The sequence below is a fragment of the Rhea americana genome, unplaced genomic scaffold (genome assembly GCF_003343005.1).
Source record: "Rhea americana isolate MKP2758 unplaced genomic scaffold, rheAme1 scaffold_145, whole genome shotgun sequence".
Classification (NCBI taxonomy): domain Eukaryota; kingdom Metazoa; phylum Chordata; class Aves; order Rheiformes; family Rheidae; genus Rhea; species Rhea americana.
The window spans coordinates 724,125-746,777 of NW_028185539.1; the positions used below are offsets into that span (position 1 = coordinate 724,125).

Here is a 22,653-nt window from a genome sequence, read left to right on the forward strand (position 1 = left end):
TGAATATTGTCTATTCAAATATACTCTGATACTTCATAGCCCATCTCTGAGAAAACTCACAGCTCGGGCAAGATCACGCAGGGTGGATTTATCAAGAAAATATCATGTCAAATCATTATTAGTCTCTTCCATAACAGATGGCAAGTCTCATGAATAAGGGAAAAGCAATAGGCATGTATCTTCATATTGGAAAGGCTCGTGTTGCTGTCTCAAACAACGCTCTCAAAACTAAACTCTGGAAACAAAGCGCCCATGAAACTAGTGTAGGATTGGGTGCAAATCTGAGAGTTAGCAGCAAGCAGAGAGCAGCTACCAGTGGCTTGCTGTAAAAAGGGAAGGAAGAAGTTAGCAAGGGTCTATCCTGCACCTGGTTCAGGGTTTTCGTTAACCCTCACAGCCGAAGAAAGAGTAAGCTTGTAAGTACGTACTGTCAACACTAAAATGCAGTCAGATCTTGAGAAATTGGGGAAAGAGGTGGCAGCAGAGACAAGTGCCAGATATGATGCTTGGGCAGGAATAATCTATTGCATTAACATGCAATGGAAAAACAGCAATGTGTGGTTGTAACAGGTTGCAAGTGGGATATGAGTCGTGCTGTTAAAAAATATATATATACCCTGCTTAGCTGTCTGTGGAGAATAGCCTGTCAGACATGTATCGTAAAGTGTACTAATGCCCTAAATAAGCCCTGGAAAGGCTTCATCTGAAGGCTTCAACCAGTTTGGGGAGCTCAGCAGCTGGAGAGAACAACGAAACTGCTACGTGGTTTAAAGACAATGTCAGCGGAAGCAGCCAGACATCTGCATTGCTTCATCTTAAAGAGAAAAGTGAGGGGAGACTGAGCTAAACCTTTAAGAAGAGTTCTCCAACGCCTGAGTGGAGCAAGGAATCGTGATTAAGGCAGGAAAGGGATGAGATGGGAAATGATGGTCCACATCCCCTTGTGCAGAGGAGGAATTTTTTTGTGGCTTCCCAGGTTTGGGGAGAGAGCTCTGACCAGGAAAGCATGGGTGGAAAGGGGCTCAGTAATCTCCCACCACTGCCAGCGCTTGGTTTCTGTTCCTGCAAAGCTGCTTCATCATTCTTGTGCAACCTCAATGACTTCTGATTCCTCCTACCCTGTAACCTCATGTTTTCATGCCCTCATTATTTCTGTCTTTTTTCAGGTAGCTACTGAACATTTTCCAGACATATCTTGAAGCTCTAAAAGCACTTTCTCCAAAGCTCTAAAATTTTAATTCTGCCAAGAGAAAAGAAGACTGAAGGACTCTCCTGAGATGGGCCAAGCATCAACATTTCTTTGAATGTGCTGGGTTTTCCCTAGCCCTCGTTCACCCTGCCATTCAGTCCCTCCTGAGTGACTAGGATCTTATTGCAACAAGCAAATGTGTATCAGCTTATTCTGTCAATACTCAATAATTGTTTCTCAAACTGGACATAAACCTGTGGGGAAAAGATGGAATGAAGAAAAGACTAAGAGGCAGCTGCAGGGGTTCCCCCAAAATACACCCACACTTTTGCGTGTTTTCCTTTTTCCCAGGCTTTTAGGACTGTCCTGCAAACTCACAAATACGGTGAATTCCCAGCCGTGCAGCTTTGCAGTCCAGCCCCACGCAGACAGAGACGTGCGCCCCGGAGCTGGAGCCCGACAGCCGCCTGCGCTGGGAGCTTCGCCCAGAAGCGCACCGCGGGCGATGGGGAGCACGAGGCCAGCACGGCAGGTAGCCAGAGGGCTGTGCAGGCTGCATGGTTCCCACTCCTCCTTTCTGGATTTAATTTACTTGTTACTGGTTTAGCATGTGACCACCCACCAGCCTGCAGAACAATAGCATGGGCAGAGGGCTAGATTAAACCGAAATGTTCCTGCTCGAGCTCACGTCATGTGAATGACACGCTGTTGACTTCAAGCTTGGAAAACGCAGTCCCCATGTGTCCCTGAGCCCGCAGAACAGCAGTGAGCGCACAGAGCACCCCGCGCTGCCTGGGTCCCTGCAACGCCTTCCACCTCCGCAGAGGTCGGCACTCTAGCTGCACGTGTTAGCTTGGAGAACTGTCAGAAATACCCAGAGACTTTCCTGGAAAACCCAACAGCTGGCGGTAAAGCTGAGCAGCAAGGTGCGCATCCCCGTGACTCATTCTTACTGAGCTAAGACAGGAGCTGGCAGGAGTATTATCATCTTAGAAAGCCCTGTTATGCGATCTCACTAATAAAATCATTTCACTCCATCTACACAGTGCCATGAAGAAGAGGGCTTTTCAGAATGATGTTTTTGCATTATCTCCTTCCCTATCGAGAATCAGCTCTGCTTGGAAAAGCCACTATCTGCATCCATCTAACATCTTTAATGATGCAGACATCATCCCCTAGAAACTGAATGGCTGCACAGGAACGCCTGTCTGATACGGCTTTAATCTTGTTTTCATTTTTGTGCTCTTGAAGGTTAACGTCAGAGCTGGGAGCTCAAACCTCAGTTTTGCTCAGAGCCCATACCGCATGCAAATCTCAGTCCCTTTCTCACACTGACTTTAACCTTGATGTGAAGGAACTGTTCCTGCAGATGAGAGAGTGAGGGATCAAAAAGTATATCAGCAAGGCCGTGGCTCTGCATTTGCACTCCAGCTGCGTGACATTTATTGCCGTCTAGACAATACAAAATTTCCCGATTACGTGGCTCTGCTCCATGGGCATGCACAGCCTCCCACAGGGGACAGAGGCAGCCTGATGCAGGGAGACAAAGCCAGGGCAGCCCCTGGTGTCATGCGTCTCATACAACAGCGTAATTTTCCCTGTCTTTTTTTTTTTTTCCTTTCCAAAGGGTAAGATTCTGCAATGTAAAATATAAGTTTTCAGCCCTGGCTATGTTTTGGCACGCTTTATTCAGGGATTATTGAACATGATGGCATTACATAGATGCCAGAAAAGGAAATTAGGGTCCAGTCATGCCAGGCATAGAACATCTCCTAGTAAGAAATCATTCATGATGTCTCAAGAGCTTGTATGCAGTCAAATTCAATGGAGAAGGAAAGCAAGGACATTACCTTGTCCGGTAAACCGGGAAGCGCTGTGCTCAGTGCTGTGTTTCCCTGTCTAGCCTCTGACTCTATCTCAGTGCTTCCGTTCATACATGGGCACAGCATATTTAAACAGTACCACAAGCTCCCCTATCCTTACAACTTCGTTTCTGGCAAACCTTAGGAATGGGCTATTTTGGCAGCAGGTTCTCATAGTCTAATCTTCTTGTGCCTTGAATAAAAACTGCCCTTCACACCCATCAGCTTAAACATGGTTTTACCCCACTTCCACCATGAAAATATTAGTTATGCATCTGTAATGCAACATGATTAATAATTTTCCACACAACATTTAGTCCAGACTAAGGTTTGGGTGTCAGACTTCTGAAACACTGTGCAAAAGCATTTTTTTTCTGCATCTATAAAGCACTTCATGGGCTTACACAAATAAACAGAAAGTGTTCCTCCTCTGCCATCCTGAGATGACAGAGCAGGTGGGTGCCTGTGGAAATCAGCTCATCTTTCTCGTTTAAGGCTGGGCAAAATGATGATCCTTTACAGTCAGTGAGCAGGAGGTGCCATGTCACTGATGGCAGAAAGTGTGGTTTCCTGGAGTGCAGGATAATAGCCAAAGCTTTCGTATATTTTATGCTTTCTGCAGATGTTCTGTGTCCCTCAGGGTGGAAATGAATGCCCACTTTTGGGGAAGCTGAGATATTCACACATTCTAAAAATAAGCTTCTGAAATATCAAATAATTCATATTTAATGTCTGTGCACAGCAGCACCTCTCTGCTTGTCATTAAGGGTAAAAGAACTGAAAAACTGTACAGGAATACTGGAAAATAGATGCTGTTGTCACAGAGAACTATAGATACAGTCATTAATAATGGTAAGTGCTCATGTGAGTCTTCTCCCTCTAAGGTCTCAAGACTCTTTCCGAAAGCTAAGGAAACCTCCACAGCATCTTTGGGAGCCTGACAGTTCCTTCAGTACAGTCCTAACTGGCAGTTACCGCAGTACCTATAGACCAGGCATTGGCTACTTTAATGCCAAGTGGGAAGTGCCGGAGTGACTCGCATGCCCGTGCCAGTCCTAGCTGGACAGTCTGTTCAAGCTGCCATTTTACCCAGTGCTGTTTCGCACACAAACCTACGCCCAGGCAGTATTCCGCTAAGCCAGGCCCCCTCCGTCCCTGCTGCAAAGAAATACCCAGATGGGTGAACCCTGCTTCTTTTCAGTCTCTCTGTGCTTTCTGCTATTTCAAGTTAAGTTGCACAAGTCTGCCTGCCTTTCCCAGTTCCTATCTCTCACCTTCTCTGACTGACAGTATTAACTTGAGGATTAGGTCTCCCATGTGTCAGACCCTAGGGAACGATTGGGAGTTCATTCAAGGTCCAGGCCGTTGTTTGGTTTACTGTGTTGTGCAAAGGGTCAGGACTCTTCAGGGCCTTCATACATAGCCTAAATTACAGTAAATTTATAGGACTTTATATGAGTGAGGGGGAGGTAGTTTCTGCTCTTATTTGGACTAGTGCTGATAACAACCCGGGGATTTTCCAGATAGCACGCGCTCTGCTCAGAGTTCTTCAACAAGCACATGCAGGGACAGCAGCCGGGGAGGGACCTAACAACCGAAAAGGACTCATTACGGTCATGTCTTATCTGGGCCACGTTAGCATTCAGCACACTGGGCTACAGCGTGCAAGCAGACTGCCCTACGCGTGAAAATCAAAGCATTTCAGCTTGCATTCGAAAGAGAAACAAAGGAGCGTTTTAAGCGCTGGCCCAATTGAGTAGTTTTCCTTTGACCCCGTCAGCTCTCCGCCTGCCTGAAGCAGGCCCCTATAACCCCTCCAGTTCCCACACGGCTTTACAGCCACGGCACCACTACCAGCTACCACCGCCAAGCATCTGGCACAGATGCCAAGACCCCCAGCACGTAGGGGCAAGGCAGCGGTTTAGTAAGGTTTCTAGGAGAGTACAACTAAGGCTGTTATCTGTATAAAAGTGCCGGTACAGCTTTGTCTTGTCTCTTCTTCCTGCCTACAGCTGAATTAGTGTTCAGCAAGACATCTCTTTTTACTGTAAAAATACAGTAACTCCAACTGGCTAAGTCTCTCACTCTGGATTGTAGCACTGCAGAGAGGCCCACGGAAAGAGATTTCCTAATTTAAAGTAATATTTAAAATCTCCTCTCAACCCTCCAGCTTCTGATCTGCTCTACTTCAATGCTTTGAGAAGAGAAACCTCTATTTTTCCTTCTCGGATATCACTACATCTCTACCAGTCACATGTTGACAGCTATGAATTACAGAGTATTTGTCATACTAGAGGCACAGGAAATCTTCTCACAGTCCCATCCCTAACAAAGATTAGCCACATGAATACACACTGTAAATTACACATTGAGATAGTACCCAGAGATAGGACTAAAGTTTGTGCCACTTTTTGTATTACTGAAGATGAAAAACAAGCCCTCAGGAGTCACACACTCCGAGAACTCTGCGCCCAGTAGCAAGCTTTTAGCACAAAGCTGAGCTTCTAGCTCCATCTGCTGCCAAAAGATGGAAAAGATTAAAAGTGAACAAGCAGCAGCTACTCCTCCCTCTTCCCACCCAGCACCCCCCCCCCCCCAAAAAAAAAAATAGACACACACAACTAAAGCATGTTTTTCTACTTAACTAAACCGCTAGCACTGCTGGTGAAAGACAAACAAAACAGAGATTGCTTCATCATAGAAACTTCTAACAGGTTCCAGATGTGCAATTCTTTAGCAAGTCATGATTGGTAGGTGTTTAATTCCTTTAAAATAAGCATTTTTAAAAAGGTTTTAACTTAGAAAATACTGTTTGATGACATAAATCCATGTTTCTGAGGCTGAAAAGATACCTGGATAAAGGACAATGCCATAAGCAAGTTTTCCAAGACTGCTGGAAAACTTGCATTATATTTCTCTCTCTCTTCACTGTTTTGTGTGGTGCCTTTAAATCTTAGTTTGCATTTATCCATAAACAGATTAATTTTTTTTCTGCTAGTATATATATTCCATGATTTCATGCCAAAAAAACATGCACGCTCCTCTTGCCAAAGTGCCTAGGCACCTAGCACAATTCTGCATTATTTCTGCAAACAAAGCCTCCACTGAAGTCAATGGCAGCTCTGGGTGTGCGAGGAATGCTGGTTTGGCTCTTAGGGGCTTAGATTACCTCCCCGTGTTTGCCCAGTACTGAATGCAAAGTCACTGTTCATTTAAAAAAGCATTTCATATACGATACCTGATGCAAACAGATATCAGAAGCTACTCTGCAAAAATAGATGCAGAGTACAATACAATGCAGACAGATTAAGCTTTTACAGTCAAAAACGTAAAGCAACATTTTGTAGATACATATCTCTTATCTTTGTAAAGTTTTAATGCTGTATAACTCTTGTTAAAGCTAAAACATTAGGGTAAATAATCTGTCTTAAATATTCAGATCTCTTCCAAGTATCATTTTAAATATAAATTTCAATTACACTAGAAGAAAGCATCACGAAAGAGATGCCTTTTCCACACTGTCATCTCTAATACAAAGTAAGAAACACTTGGAAAAGTACTGGGAAGAACTAAAAGGGCATTTTCTGAGCTTGCTTTTCTCACTTCTTCATTTCCTGTAGTTATGGTGCAAAAAATCAAATTCATAAAATACTATGAAATAGCTTGTGTATTCCCTTTGTACATTTCAGAGTCTATACTGCATTACTTTCTAAATGATTTTCAGTTTCGCCTGAAACTGAAACTTTCCATAGAGCCATTATGCACTTGAGCAATATGTAAATGAAGCACAAACCCGAAAGCTCTGAATTTCTGGCACTAAGAGGGTAAAGGCACTTTAGTTGTCTACATTTTTTGGTAATAAAAGCCCCGAAGAAAATTTCTAAGGCTAATTAAAATCCCAGACAACAAAACTGGAGACTGATTTACAGGAACACCATTTATACAAGCAGCTGTATTTGAGTTTGAGAGTTTTAAGCAGTATCACTGAAAACTGGCCAAATCCCACTCACTATATGCCTACTAAAAGATCGACCAAAAAAAGAAAAATCGTTTTACATAATAAAGTAAATCCTTCGCCCTTCTTTTGCCTACTCTCTCCCAAAACACACAGGACATACCGAAGGAAGGTATCTTTCTAATAGTGCATAATCTTGCCAGCAGAAGAGGAGGCCTTCCGACGTTTCTTTTGGCCTTTCCAGCTCTCCTGTTATCTCACTGAGGATTGGTAAGATGTTTTTGGTTGTCGTTAGAGTGGACAGTAACTGCTGACAGAGTTAACGTCTGGGAAAGAAAGTTCTAGGTTCTGATCTTTGCTCTCAAAACAATATATGTAAGTCTATACTTGTTTTGACAGTTAAACTGTAATTAAACCAAATAATCAAAAAACCCTTATCTGCTCTAGCACCTTGGCTGCAGTCAAATACCCTCCCCTTGCTGTGCTCCTGGCCCCATCAACACTTTATTGGTTTGCTACACAAGCAAGAGCAGTGTGTGTGTCCCCCCTCAGAAGGGCACCAGAGATGAACGCTCTTGTCTGAGACACGAGAGTCACGTTTGGAGCTACCTTCTGGAGGCAGATCCCAGACACCACCATATGGACATTAGGTCAAGAACCACACACCACTACCTTGCAAGTGGCCTAGCTCCACTAAAGCATGGCAGTTGTGCTCTGAACATGCCTACTGGCTCTGGAGACTTTTAGGTCAGACATGAAGATGTCTCAATTACCTAGACACTAAGTAAGGGCATTTAAAGCATTACATATGTTGGTTTTCATAAATTTGCCAAGGAAATGGGATTCATGAAATATCTGTGCGATGAATAGAAAGCCCAGAAATCGGTCAGCCAGTGGTCTACTGTAGAAACATTTTTTGAGTTCTGAGCATTCCTTGTCTAGTAAATCTGCAACCACAAAACAGGTAGGACAACAAGAGCAGAGACTAAAATGATGCCAGAGAAACAGCCCAAACACTAGAGCCTAAAAGTAAATAGACTGGACCACAGAATTTGACATGCAGGGTTTTCTTGCTTATTGCACAAACAAAAGATGGGGAAAAACCAGCTTCAAAGCTATTCTTCAAAACACTTTGCACAAAGGGGAGTCTGGGAGCACAGGCTGAACAGAGATAAAAATGCCATGATACTGCAGGAAAATCCAAACCACAATACTGAAGCATGAAATGGAGTACAGCATCCAAGTCACACGAACTAATCCCGCTCTGCTCAGCATTAGTGAGGATAGCTGGAGCACTGAAACGTAGAAGGAGAACAGCAAGAATGGCTAAGGGCCTTACAAAACGTTGCCTATCAAGAAAGAGGCGAGATTCTCCTAAAGAAGGAGAAATGGCTGAAACAAGAAACTACAATCTTTAGGTTTGTAAAAAGACTGTTGTATAGACTGTTGTTCTCCGTGGCCCTGGCAGACAGTAAAAATGAGCTTAAACTGCAGCAAGAGCAATGTGGAGAATATAATAGGAGACTTGCTAACAGCAAGGACTGTGAAGCACTGAAACAGATTGCCCAAGAAGACTATAAAGTCTCCTGCCGTAGAGCCCTTTCAGCCAAAAGAAGGCAGAGTAAACCTTAGTGATCCCAGTCAGCAGAACGGCTCTTTTCAATAAACTGTGTTGCTTTTCAAATGTCACTGGATTATTTACCAGTTCACACCATAAACATGTGACTACAGTTAATCACTATGCTGGGCAAAGGGAACATTTTTTATTAACAGCGATTAATAAGGGTTCAGCCCCAACTAAAACTAACTCAGCTAATTAATAAATACAAAGAAACAACCTAGCACAACAATAGCAGCCACCTCTGCAGCTGCATGCTTAATACCACACTTGCCAGCATCCAAAGGCATGAAGGTGCAGAAGCAGCAGTCTGGAAAAAGTACAGCAGAATCTTGAATGTGAAGATTGTTAGAAACACGTAGACTGCAAAAGTACCATTATTCGCTGTGGCTCTGGCTAGCGGCCTGTCAGGTTCACTCTTTTTGAATACACTGCTGATTTGAATTGCACATTAATTCATAGAATCATAGAATCAGTAAGGTTGGAAGGGACCTCTGGAGATCATCTAGTCCAACCTCCCTGCTCAGCAGGGTCACCTAGAGCATGGTAGACAGGGTTGCATCCAGGCAGGCCTTGAAGACCTCCAGAGAAGGAGATTCCACAACCTCTCTGGGCAACCTGGTCCAGTGCTCCATCACTCTCACAGGGAAGAAATTCCCCCTCATGGTCAGGCGGAACCTCCTGTGCTTCAATTTCTGCCCATTGCCTCTTGTCATGTCACACGGGACAACTGAAAAGAGTTTGTCCCCATCCCCTTGACACCCTCCCTTCAGGTACTTGTACACATTGATCAGATCCCCCCTCAGTCTTCTCTTCCCCAGGCTGAAGAGGCCCAGCTCTCGCTCCGCTCCTCGTAGGGCAGGCTCCAGCCCTCCGATCGTCTTCGTAGCCCTAATTGTTTCAATGCAACGTATGTTTTAATTCAACATATGTTTTAATGTAAGTATCTAGATTATAGAAAGTTTTATAGCTGTAAAAGCAGATCTGTACTCTCAGATCTATTTTACAGATTGCAAAGCCAAGCACTGAGAATAGCCTTGAAAACAGCAACTCATGTTACATAGTCAAAATATTTTACATACAGAACATAACCTGATGCTTCTTGAGTTCAACAGCATAACATCCAGTTTGTCACATCTTCAGCGTTATAAGTTTTTTCCTAGCTACAAATAAGAAAAAGAAACTCAACCATAATGACAAGTGCTTCTGCCCTACGACATCTTGCCAAGGGGCAAAGATGTCAAATCTGAAGTTCTGGAGATTTCTATGAGAGTTCATGACCACTCTTATTAAAACATATATAAATTACTCTTTCAACTTTGGGCAAGACTTTCAATAATTAAACAAATTTCTACATATATCTCTCCTCAAACATTCTAACTCAAATTTTCAGTAGGTACATAACTAGATGAACAGAACCTCATCACTTCATTTCCACACATTAAGATTTGAAGCTCTTTAGAATCATGATTTATTTTCTTCAGATCCAATATAATTTAAAGATATAGCCAAATTTTAAAGAGTTAAGTCCTCTTAGATGAAAGAAAGATGCTTGCTTCAAGAGCAGGCCTCCATAGCATGTATTTCAACACACCACCTTGGGACAGTCAGCAGATACACTTGAAAAGCCATACAATTAGAATGACAGAATGGTCTTATGAATTATTTCAATGCACTCTCCAATTTCATCCTCCTTAATCACAAGCGGCGGTGCCAGCCGAATGATATCACCATGCGTAGGTTTGGCAAGAAGTCCATTATCACGAAGCCGCAAACACACTTTCCAGGCATCACAGTCTACAATTAAAGGAAAAACAGAGAGAGAGAGAAAATAATAATAATAATAATAAAGAAAAAGGTGAAGGGGTGAGAGAGGTGGGGGAAAAAACAAAAGAGATATGCTTACACTGCAGCAGAATAAGTGGCACAGCTGCAGTGCACGATATGTGTGAATCGCTTTCCATCTGGCAAACTTAAATATAGGGTGTTCCTCCTCATAAGGATAGCAGCCAGTTCTGAACATCTCCCCAGATAAAAGCAGCAATGAAACAGGCAAGACAGCTACAAAACTGTTCTGTCTGAAGGAACTCAGAAGTCTGCCACTAGCACATTGAGTTTTGCTCCTTCGCAGTTGAACGTTTGTCCAGATATAGTAAATACTACTTAAGAAAAAGAAGGCTACAATGGGGATATAAGAGGAGGTCTCAACAGGACTTCAGACAAGCTTGCTTTTATGCTTGGATTTCTGTGCATCACATGCAAGTCTTAAGAAATATCACCTCCCTACAGCACTTTGTCACTTAGCATATTCATGACAAAAATAAATGGCTTTTAAGCCATTTTCTGGTGTAATTCAAGCTGTTAATCACTAGAAACCTGTTCTTAGTCAGTCAATAGCTCTTCCCTTCCTTTTCCTTAAAGTATTCATTATACTGTTCTAACTATCCTGGAATAAACAACCTGGGCAGCAAAGCAGAAGAGATGCCTGCAATTCCAGAAAGTTAATCTGTCTATAGTCTGACAAAAGCTAGCTATCCAGATGTGGCAAATGCAATTTTCCCCAGGTGAAAAGGGTATCTATTGGCAGCCAGGTTCACCATCAGGTTTGAACATTATGAAATTATAAAAAACAAACAACACAACTCTCCCTCTTTTTTTCTAGATTTAGTTAGGAAAAAAAATAAAATAAATATTACTTTTAATAGCAAAGAGACACCAGAACAATTTTTCAGTAGGGTACTACAATACTATAGCCAAGATCTGAAAGCAAATACAACGCCAATAAGCCAACCCTCTACTCCACAAAGATACCTTAATTTAAGTTAAAAACACTGTTTTTTCATGCTATGATTCTACAGTTGGTTATATTTTCTTACCTTTGGTTTCCCGAATCACAATTGCATTTAATAGTCCTCTTCCTCTCACACAAGTCACAATATCAGATGGTGCCTTCATCAGCTCATTTCTCAATATGTTACCCATTACTTCTGCATTTTTAACCAAGTCTTCTTCTTCAATTACCTAAGAGGAAGTAAGAGCTACAGTCAAGTGAAGGGCAGTGCATTTGTTTTAGTCATCCTTTCCAACACCATATACAGTGGTATTAGAATTGCTCAGATACAAAGCTGTTTCATGCCAAGTGTCACAGCAAAGGCTGCACATTCAAGCTGACAAATATCAAGCATTTGTTCTCTCACATTTATCAGAGTTAAATCTCCCTGAATTTTTATTCAATACTAATTGTTTTTATTTGTCATTATTTATAAGTAAATGTTAAACCTCTGAGGCTTTGTAATCTGTGAGTTTGTCCAAGTCTACATACTGTAAAATGATGAGGCTTTGAGTGACTTGCATTAGATGAGGTTAATTACACAGTCACGGAATGATTAGAATACGGACTCTCAACAAGGTATTTTACTAGCTTCTGTTTCAGCTCCAGTAGCACATGTGTTATTAAGCTCACACACCAGCAGCCTCTTCAATATGGTATAGTAAAATAAGTTGATTTAAAAATGTCTTAGTGAAATTATCTTACTGAATTTAAGTGCCTTGAAATCTTCCTTGTCATTTAAAACACTAAAATAATAAAATACACAGAAATTAGGACACATTTCTGATTAAGACTTTAGAATTTGTTTTGTGATGTGCTATATATGCAGACAGTTAATCACTGCCAATTTTCCATTCTTACTAAAAGCTCGATTTCTACTTATAGCACAACCAATAAAACCATTTGTTTAAGCTAAGAAAGTATGATCATGTCAGCATGACACCCTTTTTCCTTTGGAATCCAAGCCTCTAAATGCACAAACCTCCAGTGCTGCTATGGCCACACGACAAGCTAATGGATTTCCTCCATATGTAGATCCATGTTCACCTGGCTTAATGGTCAACATAACTTCATCATCACATAGCACTGCTGAGACCTAAAATGGAAAGATCAGCCAATTCATTTATATATTTTTAGAAGAGTAAAATTAAATCTCTCTGAAACAAACTTTTCCGTAGTGCTCAGGAAATGGCAATTTTCAGGTTATGGTGGTAAATTACATTTATATTCCCAGCTCTGTATAGAAGAGATTATATCTGACAATCACATAACAGCCTAATCCCCTCCTATTCTGTGAACACATTTAGCTATAAAGGCAATATATAACATCTAAGTACAGCTGAGAGGCATTTCTCCATAATGAATATTATTTCAAGAATTTAAGATTCAATATTCTGTTTAAGAACTCAGAAAGAGCTTCAACTGGCTGAAATAGATCAAGGCAGGCTGTAACTTCTGGCCTAATCTGCAGGAACTTAGGTCACTATATGAGGAAAAAAAAAAGTTATGTGGGCACCGCAAACAAGTGAAATAATAATGTTAGTTGTTCAGAAATATGTTTTTAATATTTTCTTCCCTTGTTCAAAATTCATCTAGAAATTCATCACAAAATGACCGTAACGAAGTACTCTCCAGAGAGAGCGTAAGAGACTAACCAGCAATTTCAGAATAAAAGGCAGAATATTGGAATCTTATGTTCCTGCTAGGATAATATCTAAATGAAGTAAATAGTGATATACCAACTTAATTCAAGAAATTAACTGACCAGGGCTATAATAAATAAATTAATTAATTAAATTAAAAAATCACCAGCCTGAGAAGATGATATCCAGTAGCTTGCCATCCTAACAAATGGAACATCAGTACAGAAAGTTCATTACAGTACACAGCCATTTCAGCTATCAATGTAACATTATACATTTCTTTTTTTTTTCATATGCATCTCTCACAGGTTGGACTATCTCAGTCATAAATTGAAGTTAATTTTTCTAAACATCAGTTTCCAAGAGCAACACACAAGTAGTTTGTTTAGTTGTCTTCCAACTAGTAGGCTTACAGTATTAACTACCTAAAAATATTATTCAATGAATGGATATTTTTGTTACTCACAGGGTATAGGCCACCAGAAAGAGCCTTTCCAAGAAGGATTAGATCAGGTCTCACGTTTTCATGGTCAACAGCTAGCATTTTCCCTGTTCTAGCTAAACCAGTCTGTATTTCATCAGCAATAAATAGAACCTTTATAGGGACAAAAAGAAGAAAAATCCACATGTAAGAGAAAATGACTTTCATTTCCGTACCTAATTCTGATGATCTTTCATGAAAGCAATACCCTATATATCAGAGTTACATACTCAGCTAGATTACACAAAGTATACTTCCTGTACCCCTCCAAAGCTCCTGGAGACATACATATTATATGATAAGTCAGACTACCGATAAATGAACATACTGTCGTATATAGCAATTTCTCTCTGACATCATCAGCATAAAGATATTTTCTATATAAGGCAGGCACCACAGAATCTATTTAAATTGAATTATTTGCAACAATAAGGGGGATTTCCAAAAATGTAGAGTTTGTCTGTCTTTACAGTACATCATCAAAAGTTTCCCAAGGTCAGTTTACCAAAAAAGGCCATTTCAGTGACTCTGCTCGTTTTGTAGTCTGATGGGACCTAAGCGTTTGGATAACTCTGAGAATCTAGGTCCAAGTTGTTGGTCTCATTTTCCTAAATTGCAAACTATTGTCCTGTACTATCATTCATAAAATATCTCTTTTATTCTTCATGAGAGGTAAGTACCACAATAATATGGAAACCAACTTTATTGATTGTATTTTGATACCTTCCTGAAGATCTGGAAGGGTTTATGGGTAGCACTTTCAACTTAAGAATCAGGATGTTCTATTGGAACAGACTTAATTTTTAAATCAAATAGGCTTCACCAAGAGAATAAAAAGCCAAAAGTCAGCAGACATTTTGTTTTCGTTTTCCTTACATTTATAAAGGAGATGGCCTAGGCCTGTAGGAGAGGTTGACCAACTTGGTCCTGAAATCAGAAGGGAAGGCAGCCTGCTTAGGAAGCAATAAGCAATGAGAACTGAAGGACATAGAAACATACATAAACACATACTCCCCCCTTCCAGAGACATTGAACCCAAGTCTAATTCAGTGTGTCCTCACTATAGGAGAATAGAAATTACGTATCTAATGCTCCATTTTCAAAATTAAACACTTCATACCAGAACTCAGCCAGAACATGATAGAATATGGGTCAGGAGTATCATATGAGACAGAATGCAAGAAAATGCAAAATAGAAGAACAACCTACAGAGATCTCTGCTCTTCAGAGATCTAGAAAGAACATTTACAAGTATATGCTCATTTCCTTTAGTGTTTCATACAGTGACCCATCATTGTTACTAACCCTTGGTAGCCTCTGGCCCAAGAAACTTAAAATGCAAAAAAAAANAGAAAAAAAAAGAAAGTTAAATGAATTTTGGATAAATACAGTTTCAAGAACTCCCATGAGAAACTTAAATAGGTGACAGCAGTAAGAAACAGTGGAAAGCAGGTTGTGGGGGAAATGAGCACTGCTAAGAAATACCTCTTGTATTTTCTGGCAATAACTTACCGAGAACTATCCCTACTCTATTCCACTGAAAGGAAGGGAAATTATTAAATGTTGCATTAAATCCTATACCTTGCAAATGTGGATGACCTTACAAGATAGGCCAGTAAACACAGCATGCAATTTTAAGCCACCTTGTCACAGTGAATTCCTTACATTGTGTTTTGTGCAGAGGTCTCGCACTCCCGTCAGGTACCCTTTGTCAGGAACAACCACACCTGCTTCACCCTGAATTGGTTCAACCATGAACGCTGCTGCATTGGGATCTTGAAGTGCCCGCTGAGAAAGTGGAACACAGTGATAAAGAGAGAAAGAAGAAAAACTTTTATTCGAGTTGAAGTTAAAAAATACTGAGACGAATATATGTAGCAGAACCTAGCTCTAAACCCGGTTTTCTATCTCAGAGGGGCATAATGCACAACCTCCTGGCATGAGTACTATGGGTGACATTTCAGTTCCAGCACAGAAGCTTATGTCACTGTTTGCTTTGAAAGATTAGCTGGTGTGCTTGCTCAGGAAATTAGAAACCTTAAAATTTGCAAACCTAGACAAGCAGATTATCAGATCAGTTCATAACTTTACACTCAGCTTGCATTACCCTATACAAGACAAACAATTGCTCAACGCTACCCCAGTTAACCTTCAGCAAAAAAGAAAAGAGCCTCTCCAGAACAATTTTGTCATCTTACAGCAAAGTCTACAGTTGTAGTCTTGCACCACCAACCCTTAAAATATTTAGAAGTCCAGGAGATTCAAGAGATACAGTGATTCACAGGATGAACTTGCTACAGTTTTTCCTCAATATTGCCCCATAAATAGAACCTATTCTATTTTGTTATCAGTCTGATGGACATGGATTTAAGTTCAGGGTCTCCAGAACACATTAAAAGCCTCAGTAAAGTTAGCTGAAAGCTACTGAACAGTTACAGAACTTTTACACCGGACAGCCTTACTTAGGTTCAAATCTGAAAAAGTTTTTCCACACAGCATGCATAATGTTCTGAGAAACGTTTGTCTCCCTCATCCAAACTTTTAGGAGGCAAGCACCTCCATCTAAAAAAAAACCCCAGCCTCTCCACATAACTTGCTCATAATAGAAATCTAAGTGATCTAAGTGTTCATGGATTTTAACTGATCAAGGTCAACCCTTGCCAACAGCTTGAGAGGCCACATCTGAGAATGCCCAGGGCAATGCAGAATCACTAGCATTTCATGAAGCTAAGTGAAATAACAGCCTAGCATGGTTTTAAAGATTCTGTGAAACTGAAAAGACTTATGAGCAACTGCGGTGAATTCTAGCCATCTGGTCATTGAGGAATCCATGGCATTTCTGAGAAAAGTAGGTCAAGATAATAGTTTCAAAATCCAAATCCCAACTTTGGAATGTGTTCTACTTGACTGTAATATACTTTAGTTATCTGCTGTTCTTTAATTATATTTGGAACATCTTAATGATGTGGAAATAAAACAGATTGCACGGTTTTCCTTTTACATTCTGAAGCAAAAGCCAAAAAATCAAATCTAAAGCATAATTCACATATGTTTCCTATAAGAAATACAATACGTATATTTCTTTTATGTGTCTAGGTACATATTTCTTAAAGTACGTTTTTTAAAGGATAGACTTTTGATTTTCCTGCCTCGCTATTTACTGAAAAGATACTTATTAAAAGGGAATAAAATTGTGAAATACCTCAAGAGCTGGTAGGTCATTGTATGGGATCACTTCAAAACCTGGCATAAAGGGTCCAAAGCCATCATAACTGGTGGGGTCAGTGGAACTAGAGATAGCAGACATCGTTCTACCCCAGAAGTTGCCAGCTAGAAGAAAGATAATTACGGAGCATGTAGCCAACAAAGTTATGATGTGTTTTCAGCTAAGATAGCTGACAGGGGTGTGTTGCAAAACTAAGAGCTAGAGCAGTTTTTAGGACAATTAAAACTATGCTTTCTAGTTGTATTTTAAGAGTTGTGTAACATTAGCATCTTTCTGCCAATTGTTAGCATTTTGCATGAATCCTATAAGTAGATCATATTGCTATATCAGAAGCACAGTGGAAAAACAAAAGACAGTTATAGTATAAAAGCCGGCAAGTACACGAAATTTCTGTAAGCTTTGTTAGTAATCTGAGACATTGAAAACAAAGCAGTATTATCTGGTTTTAGAAAAATGTACAGTTTTTTTCATAAATAATACCCATTAAATGCAGAAAAAAAGTAAATACCACCCAGAATTTAAGGTGCTAAAAAAATTAAGCTTCCATTAAGCTTTAGCCAAAAATGTATTTCTATACATTCCAAAGTTCCAAAATAAACTGTTCATATTTTTTAAATATTGTAACATTACGCTATTTCATACAGAAACATCAGTTAAAAATGGCTAGGAAACAATTATCACTACAACAAGCTATCATATATTGATTTCAATATTCCAGTTAAATCAGTGTACTCTCAGCTAATTGATAATAGAGTGCTTAAGACAACTAAGGAAATTTAAGAAATGATGTCGACATCAAGCCTTTTCTTTCTCCTCCACTAAATTCATTGTGCAACTCCAATTCTAATGGGCAGAGGACATTCTCAACCTGGAAAAAATTCTGAAATAACGTATTACTGACTGAGCCAGCTGTAGGGATCCTCTCTTTCTAATCACCAATGTAAATAACAATACACTGTATCTTATAGCCGAACAATCTTTGCTATGTGCTTTGGTGAATCACATGCTTTTCATCTCAAGGTTATGTTGCTGCAACACAGTATCCTGATGAGCTCCAACTTACGTGAAGCAGGGCAGTCTTATCTCTCTACTGATCAAAGGCTGTTTGCACCTTAGCACACCAGGCTCTGTACTGGCTCACTGCCAAGCACAGCATCTAGAACAAGTTCTCTAGCCTGATGTTTAAAGTCATTTTTTGGTCTGCTCCAAGCTCAGAGAGAGCCTTTTTCTGCTAAAATGCAGAGCTCCTGCAAGGATTACTACCTTTTCCAAATACCTGACACATCATTAAATATCATGGTTAACGGGATGGCATCATAAAAAAATGACTGCATATCCAGTTTATCAAGATGGAAAATCATTTATTAAAAGTTAAGTGGCTCATAAGCAAAAGTTAACTCACTAATGAGAAGGAGGGAGAAATATTAAAGGAGTCTTAAAAGTGAAAAAGATATATATTGGTCTTAGAAATCATAATGCAATATTCAACTCTGAATTTCAGTTTATAATTGCTATCTAATGACAGTTTATGGTTCAGCCACCATATGTACTAAGAGTCAGAAACAGCCTTTGCAGCTGTAGCAAGCAAACATCAGTATTTAATCAGATTTAATCTAGAAGTTTTCTAAAACACAGAAGCATTGAACAATAGTAGAACTGATTTAAAAAACAAGCAAACAAAAAGAAAAACCTAAACTTCATCTATAACTAAAGAATATCAAATTTAAGAATACCAATGCATAAGTTTATTTTTTTTAGTAACACACAATGGTCTCTTCAGTCATAGGTAACCTTCCCCTGTCTTATGGTCAAGCAGAGTACGTAGATGAAGGCAAGAGGTATACCACTCATAATCAGGACTTTCCAGGGTCCCATATTAAGTTTACCAAGATTGCTGTTACTCTCACTGTGAGAGTGACTACCATATGCCTTTACTGGGATAAGGCTAACTTCCGGAGTAACTGAGGAATACAGAAGAAAAACAGTAGTAGGGAAAGCCTTAGAGGCTTTCCAACTGCAGAATTTACCACAGCTTGTATCACTCACTCAACATACCTGCAAAAATAATTTTTGCTTTGTATTTTGGAATTCCTTTCACAGTGTATGCCCACTTCCGAGCCAGTTTACAGGCAGTTTCTCCAGCTTCCACTCCTGAAACATAAAGCAATGCCATTATCATACTTCTACGTAAGACAGACCATCGAGGCAGGACCAAACATTACAAGCGTTCACTCTCACAGACCAGAAATAAAGTGGAGGAAGACTTTTTTCTACCTGTGTTCATTGGAAGAACTTTGTTGTAGTTGAACATTTTGGTGATAAACTCCTCATATTCACCAAGTACATCATTGTAGAATGCTCTAGATGTAAGGGTCAGTTTTTCAGACTGAGCTTTCAGAGCATTGACAATTTTTGGATGACAGTGGCCTTGATTAACAGCACTGTAAGCACTCAGAAAGTCGAAGTATTTTCTGCCTTCAACATCCCACACATAAATACCTAGAAAAATAAAAGTATGGTAAATGCACAAAATAAAGGACAACATGAGCTAATACTAAACAATACAACTCAAGAGCTACAGAGCAACCTGGCCAAATGTAAATTGTATTTTTGTTATTTGTTAGCACATATCTGAAAGGTATGTCTGCAGCAGGCACACTAACTAAGAATCAATCAAATGATAAGGGGAACATAAGCAAGAAACCAGTACAGTATAAATAAGTGCCCCCACAAGGAATAAAGAAAAGAAGATGTTCCCCTATAAAGTTGCCGTTCCACTAAGTTAGTGAGCAGTGCAAGAATATTATTTCTCCTCAGTCTCTGTTTTGAGTCCTAAAAAGATGCTAGGGAGGATTACTTCTGTAAGACAATTTTGAGAACACAACAGAGGTCATAAAATAATACTAATACTAATAATACAGAATTTGAGTGGTCTCAAAATTTAGAGATTGACAGTTGTGAACAATCAAAATGTGTTATATTAGTAAACAGGTGTTTGAACTACCATGGGGAATTTCACATTTCTGTGAAAACTCAATAGAATTTAACATGGTTAAAGATCAAACATGGTTAAAGATCAGAGTAAATTAAAATTAAGTAATAAGACAGCAACAGTACACAGGGCAAAAAGATAGGTCTAATACACTATTAGATGTTTGCTTTAACATTGAAGTTTGCACACAAATAAGATGACACAAGAAACAAAGTTGCTTGAAACTATTGATGAGTTATTCTGAATAAACAAAGTTCTCAGGCCTCCATTTAGATAAATCATTTTAGAGAGAGTATATTTTTCCCCAGAGAGCCTTAAGTGTAATCATCCAGTTCTCCGATTAGTCATTAATTGTCTTTATTTCATCAATTATCTCAATCTACAAAAAGGTGCAGGAACTAGTATGGTCAAAAGCATTATGCATACAGCACATCCCATCTACAGCACCCAGAGAAACCTAAAGGGAATACCTTTTCCTCTTTCCAGGGCAACAGGTAGTGGGTGATAGTTGTGGGCACCATATTTAGCCTCACGTTCAAAAATGTACTCAGAGGACGGAGGTCCTTGGATGGTTTTTTTAGTAGCAACTGAGGTAGCAGAACTCACTGAAGCATGAACACCACGACGGAGAACAGCAATGGTTTGAGACTGGGCTAGCTTGGAAAACATTGTTGACTTCAGGTATACTGTTATAGATCTGAAAAAAGAAGTTAATAATTAGCACTAGCAGTTCTTCTGAAGAAATGTATGACGTGCTTGAAGTGCTTTTACTGCCATGATTACAGGTTTCTCAACTGCTCTGCAACCCAACTAGGAAAGCTCTTGTGAAATATAAATTATCAATTAATGAGGTACTACCACCAAGTAAGAAATTTTTATATTCACAGCAGTGTAAAGAAGAGGAAAATGTATGACTCAGCAAGTGAATGACCTAATCACATAATTTTACATACAACAGCATTCCTTTTTCAGTCTATCTTAAAATGTGACTAAATCTGTTAACATAAACTACATTTAGGTAAAACAGAGAAACAGTAAAAAATTGAGTTCATCAAACTTCTTGTGCTACTGCAGTGCCTTTCAAACAAAAAACAAAAAATTCCTTAAGTGAAATCTTGACATAAAGTCATTAATTAAATAATATAACATGGCAAGAAGCATCCAACCTGAATAATATTTAGCTGGTAATATTAATCAAATTTGATAAGGTTAGACCACTCCTTAGAGCCTAAGGAGTAAGACTTGTGAGTTTTTACATAAACTGCATTCTCAGTGTTAAAACACTGTTGTCTATACATAAAGTATTCTTTATAGTACATTGTGTTTGCTATGAAAAAATTTAGTGATTCCCCTTGAAAACATAATCTTATACTATTAATATAAAATAATCTAAGGATAATCTGAGGTGTGGGGTTTCCTGAGACAAATACTCAGGCATGTGTTATTCACATGAACTTCTACTGCATTTTTTCTCCTTTATCTGCTCTTTCAGAGTGACCAAGTCAATGAGCCTTCAAAAGGAGAATATGAAGATAGTCTAATTCCCAGCAGCGGGTGGCACCCTTCTATTCAAATTCTGTAATTATTTGCTAAAGAGTATAATTAATATTTCCAGACTTACATGGCTACTGTTTCTTTCTCTAGAAACTTGGAAAGTTTATCTAAATTAGGGGTGGGGAGGGGAGCTATGCAACATGCAATAAATCTTTTCATACTTATATTTTACAATGAAATGCAAATTGTCTCTACAATTCTATGACAGCACTATCAAATTATGGTACAGTATTAAAAAGCAACGATGAATACACAACATTGGGACAACACAACTGGAAACTTTGCTGCAAAGGTCTGTACCATTTCATTTGTGGAAAAGCTCAAATCCAGGAAAGACCAAAATCTCTGTCTGTAACGAGTTAGAAGGACACCTAAGAAAAGATTACTCTACATATGCCCTGCTCCTTCTTAGAAAAATTTAAGAGTAGGAAGAGAGTATGCACTACCAGCCTCAGCCTGAGATAGGATACCAAATATCCAGTCTGCACCCAAGCAGAATTTGCTGTGAAATACTTAGTTTAAAACAACAGAAAGAAGCAATTGCTTTTCTTCCTTCTGTCTTCAACTCAGTCAGCGCAAAGATATCTAACAGTCTCAGAGATGGGATGCTGAGTTTGCGTTTTAAAAGCAGTTCCAGCAAGCTCTCCTCACAGCACCAAGTACTGGGGACCGCAGAGAGCCAGCAAGGGAAAGACGGTCACTTTAGCAAGATCAAGAGTTGTCAGAGCTGAAGTTTCTAGTCTTGCAGAACATCACGCATACAAACTGGTAAAAAGAAATTAGCCCAAAATTAAGACTACGTATTACAGTGACAAGAACTTCAATTACCAAATGCAGCCTCCTTTGTAAAGTACTCTGCCTCAGATTGAAGATCAGCCTGAAGTACAGCCTGGTTTCTGTTCACTCCAAAGCAGCAACAAGCTGGAAACTCAATATCAAGTTCGTAAGTGAGGAGCTCTGCCTGTGAAGGAAATGCATGGGAAAGACTGGGAGCGGTTTGGAGATGGACAAAACAATGGCTGGCACATTCTCTCTTCTCTTAATATACTTAGTTTGCTAACAAAGTTTCTAGCTTTGTTGTTATCCACCTTCTCAGTGTTAACGTACAATTGTTTTTGCAATGCACAGCACTTCTGCTGTTTCCACAAGGCTTTGCAACAGCTAGATAGAAGAGAGCTTGTGATTCCTTGCAGTTGGGGACTGCAGGAAATAACAGTATCGAAGTGACTAGCATTTGGCACCAAGAAGGAAATATATCTCTGATTTCCCATCTTCTCATAAAAAGGGAAGAGAGATGACATGT

The 22,653-nt window shown here is 39.6% G+C and overlaps 1 protein-coding gene across 1 annotated transcript; it reads right to left on the minus strand.

The window, feature by feature from the left end:
- Nucleotides 1–9,539: 9,539 nt before the first annotated feature.
- On the minus strand, nucleotides 9,540–22,358 carry OAT (ornithine aminotransferase). The gene is made up of 10 exons (XM_085299099.1): nucleotides 22,179–22,358; nucleotides 20,267–20,493; nucleotides 19,079–19,303; nucleotides 18,860–18,955; nucleotides 16,781–16,908; nucleotides 15,244–15,366; nucleotides 13,564–13,692; nucleotides 12,437–12,550; nucleotides 11,501–11,645; nucleotides 9,540–10,421 (listed from the first exon to the last, which is right to left on the minus strand). Exons 2-10 carry the CDS (start codon nucleotides 20,463–20,465, stop codon nucleotides 10,261–10,263), a joined length of 1,320 nt encoding a protein of 439 aa, XP_085155225.1. The 5' UTR covers nucleotides 20,466–20,493; nucleotides 22,179–22,358; the 3' UTR covers nucleotides 9,540–10,260.
- Between the last annotated feature and the right edge of the window lie 295 nt (nucleotides 22,359–22,653).

Coding starts and splice junctions, on each gene's coding strand:
- OAT (XM_085299099.1), bottom strand. CDS start 20,465: ATGTTTTCCAAGCTAGCCCAGTCTCAAACCATTGCTGTTCTCCGTCGT. Junction 16,909..18,859: donor AGCAAAAATTATTTTTGCAG/GTATGTTGAGTG, acceptor TCTTTCTTCTAG/CTGGCAACTTCTGGGGTAGA. Junction 10,422..11,500: donor TGTGATTCGGGAAACCAAAG/GTAAGAAAATAT, acceptor CTTTAATTGTAG/ACTGTGATGCCTGGAAAGTG.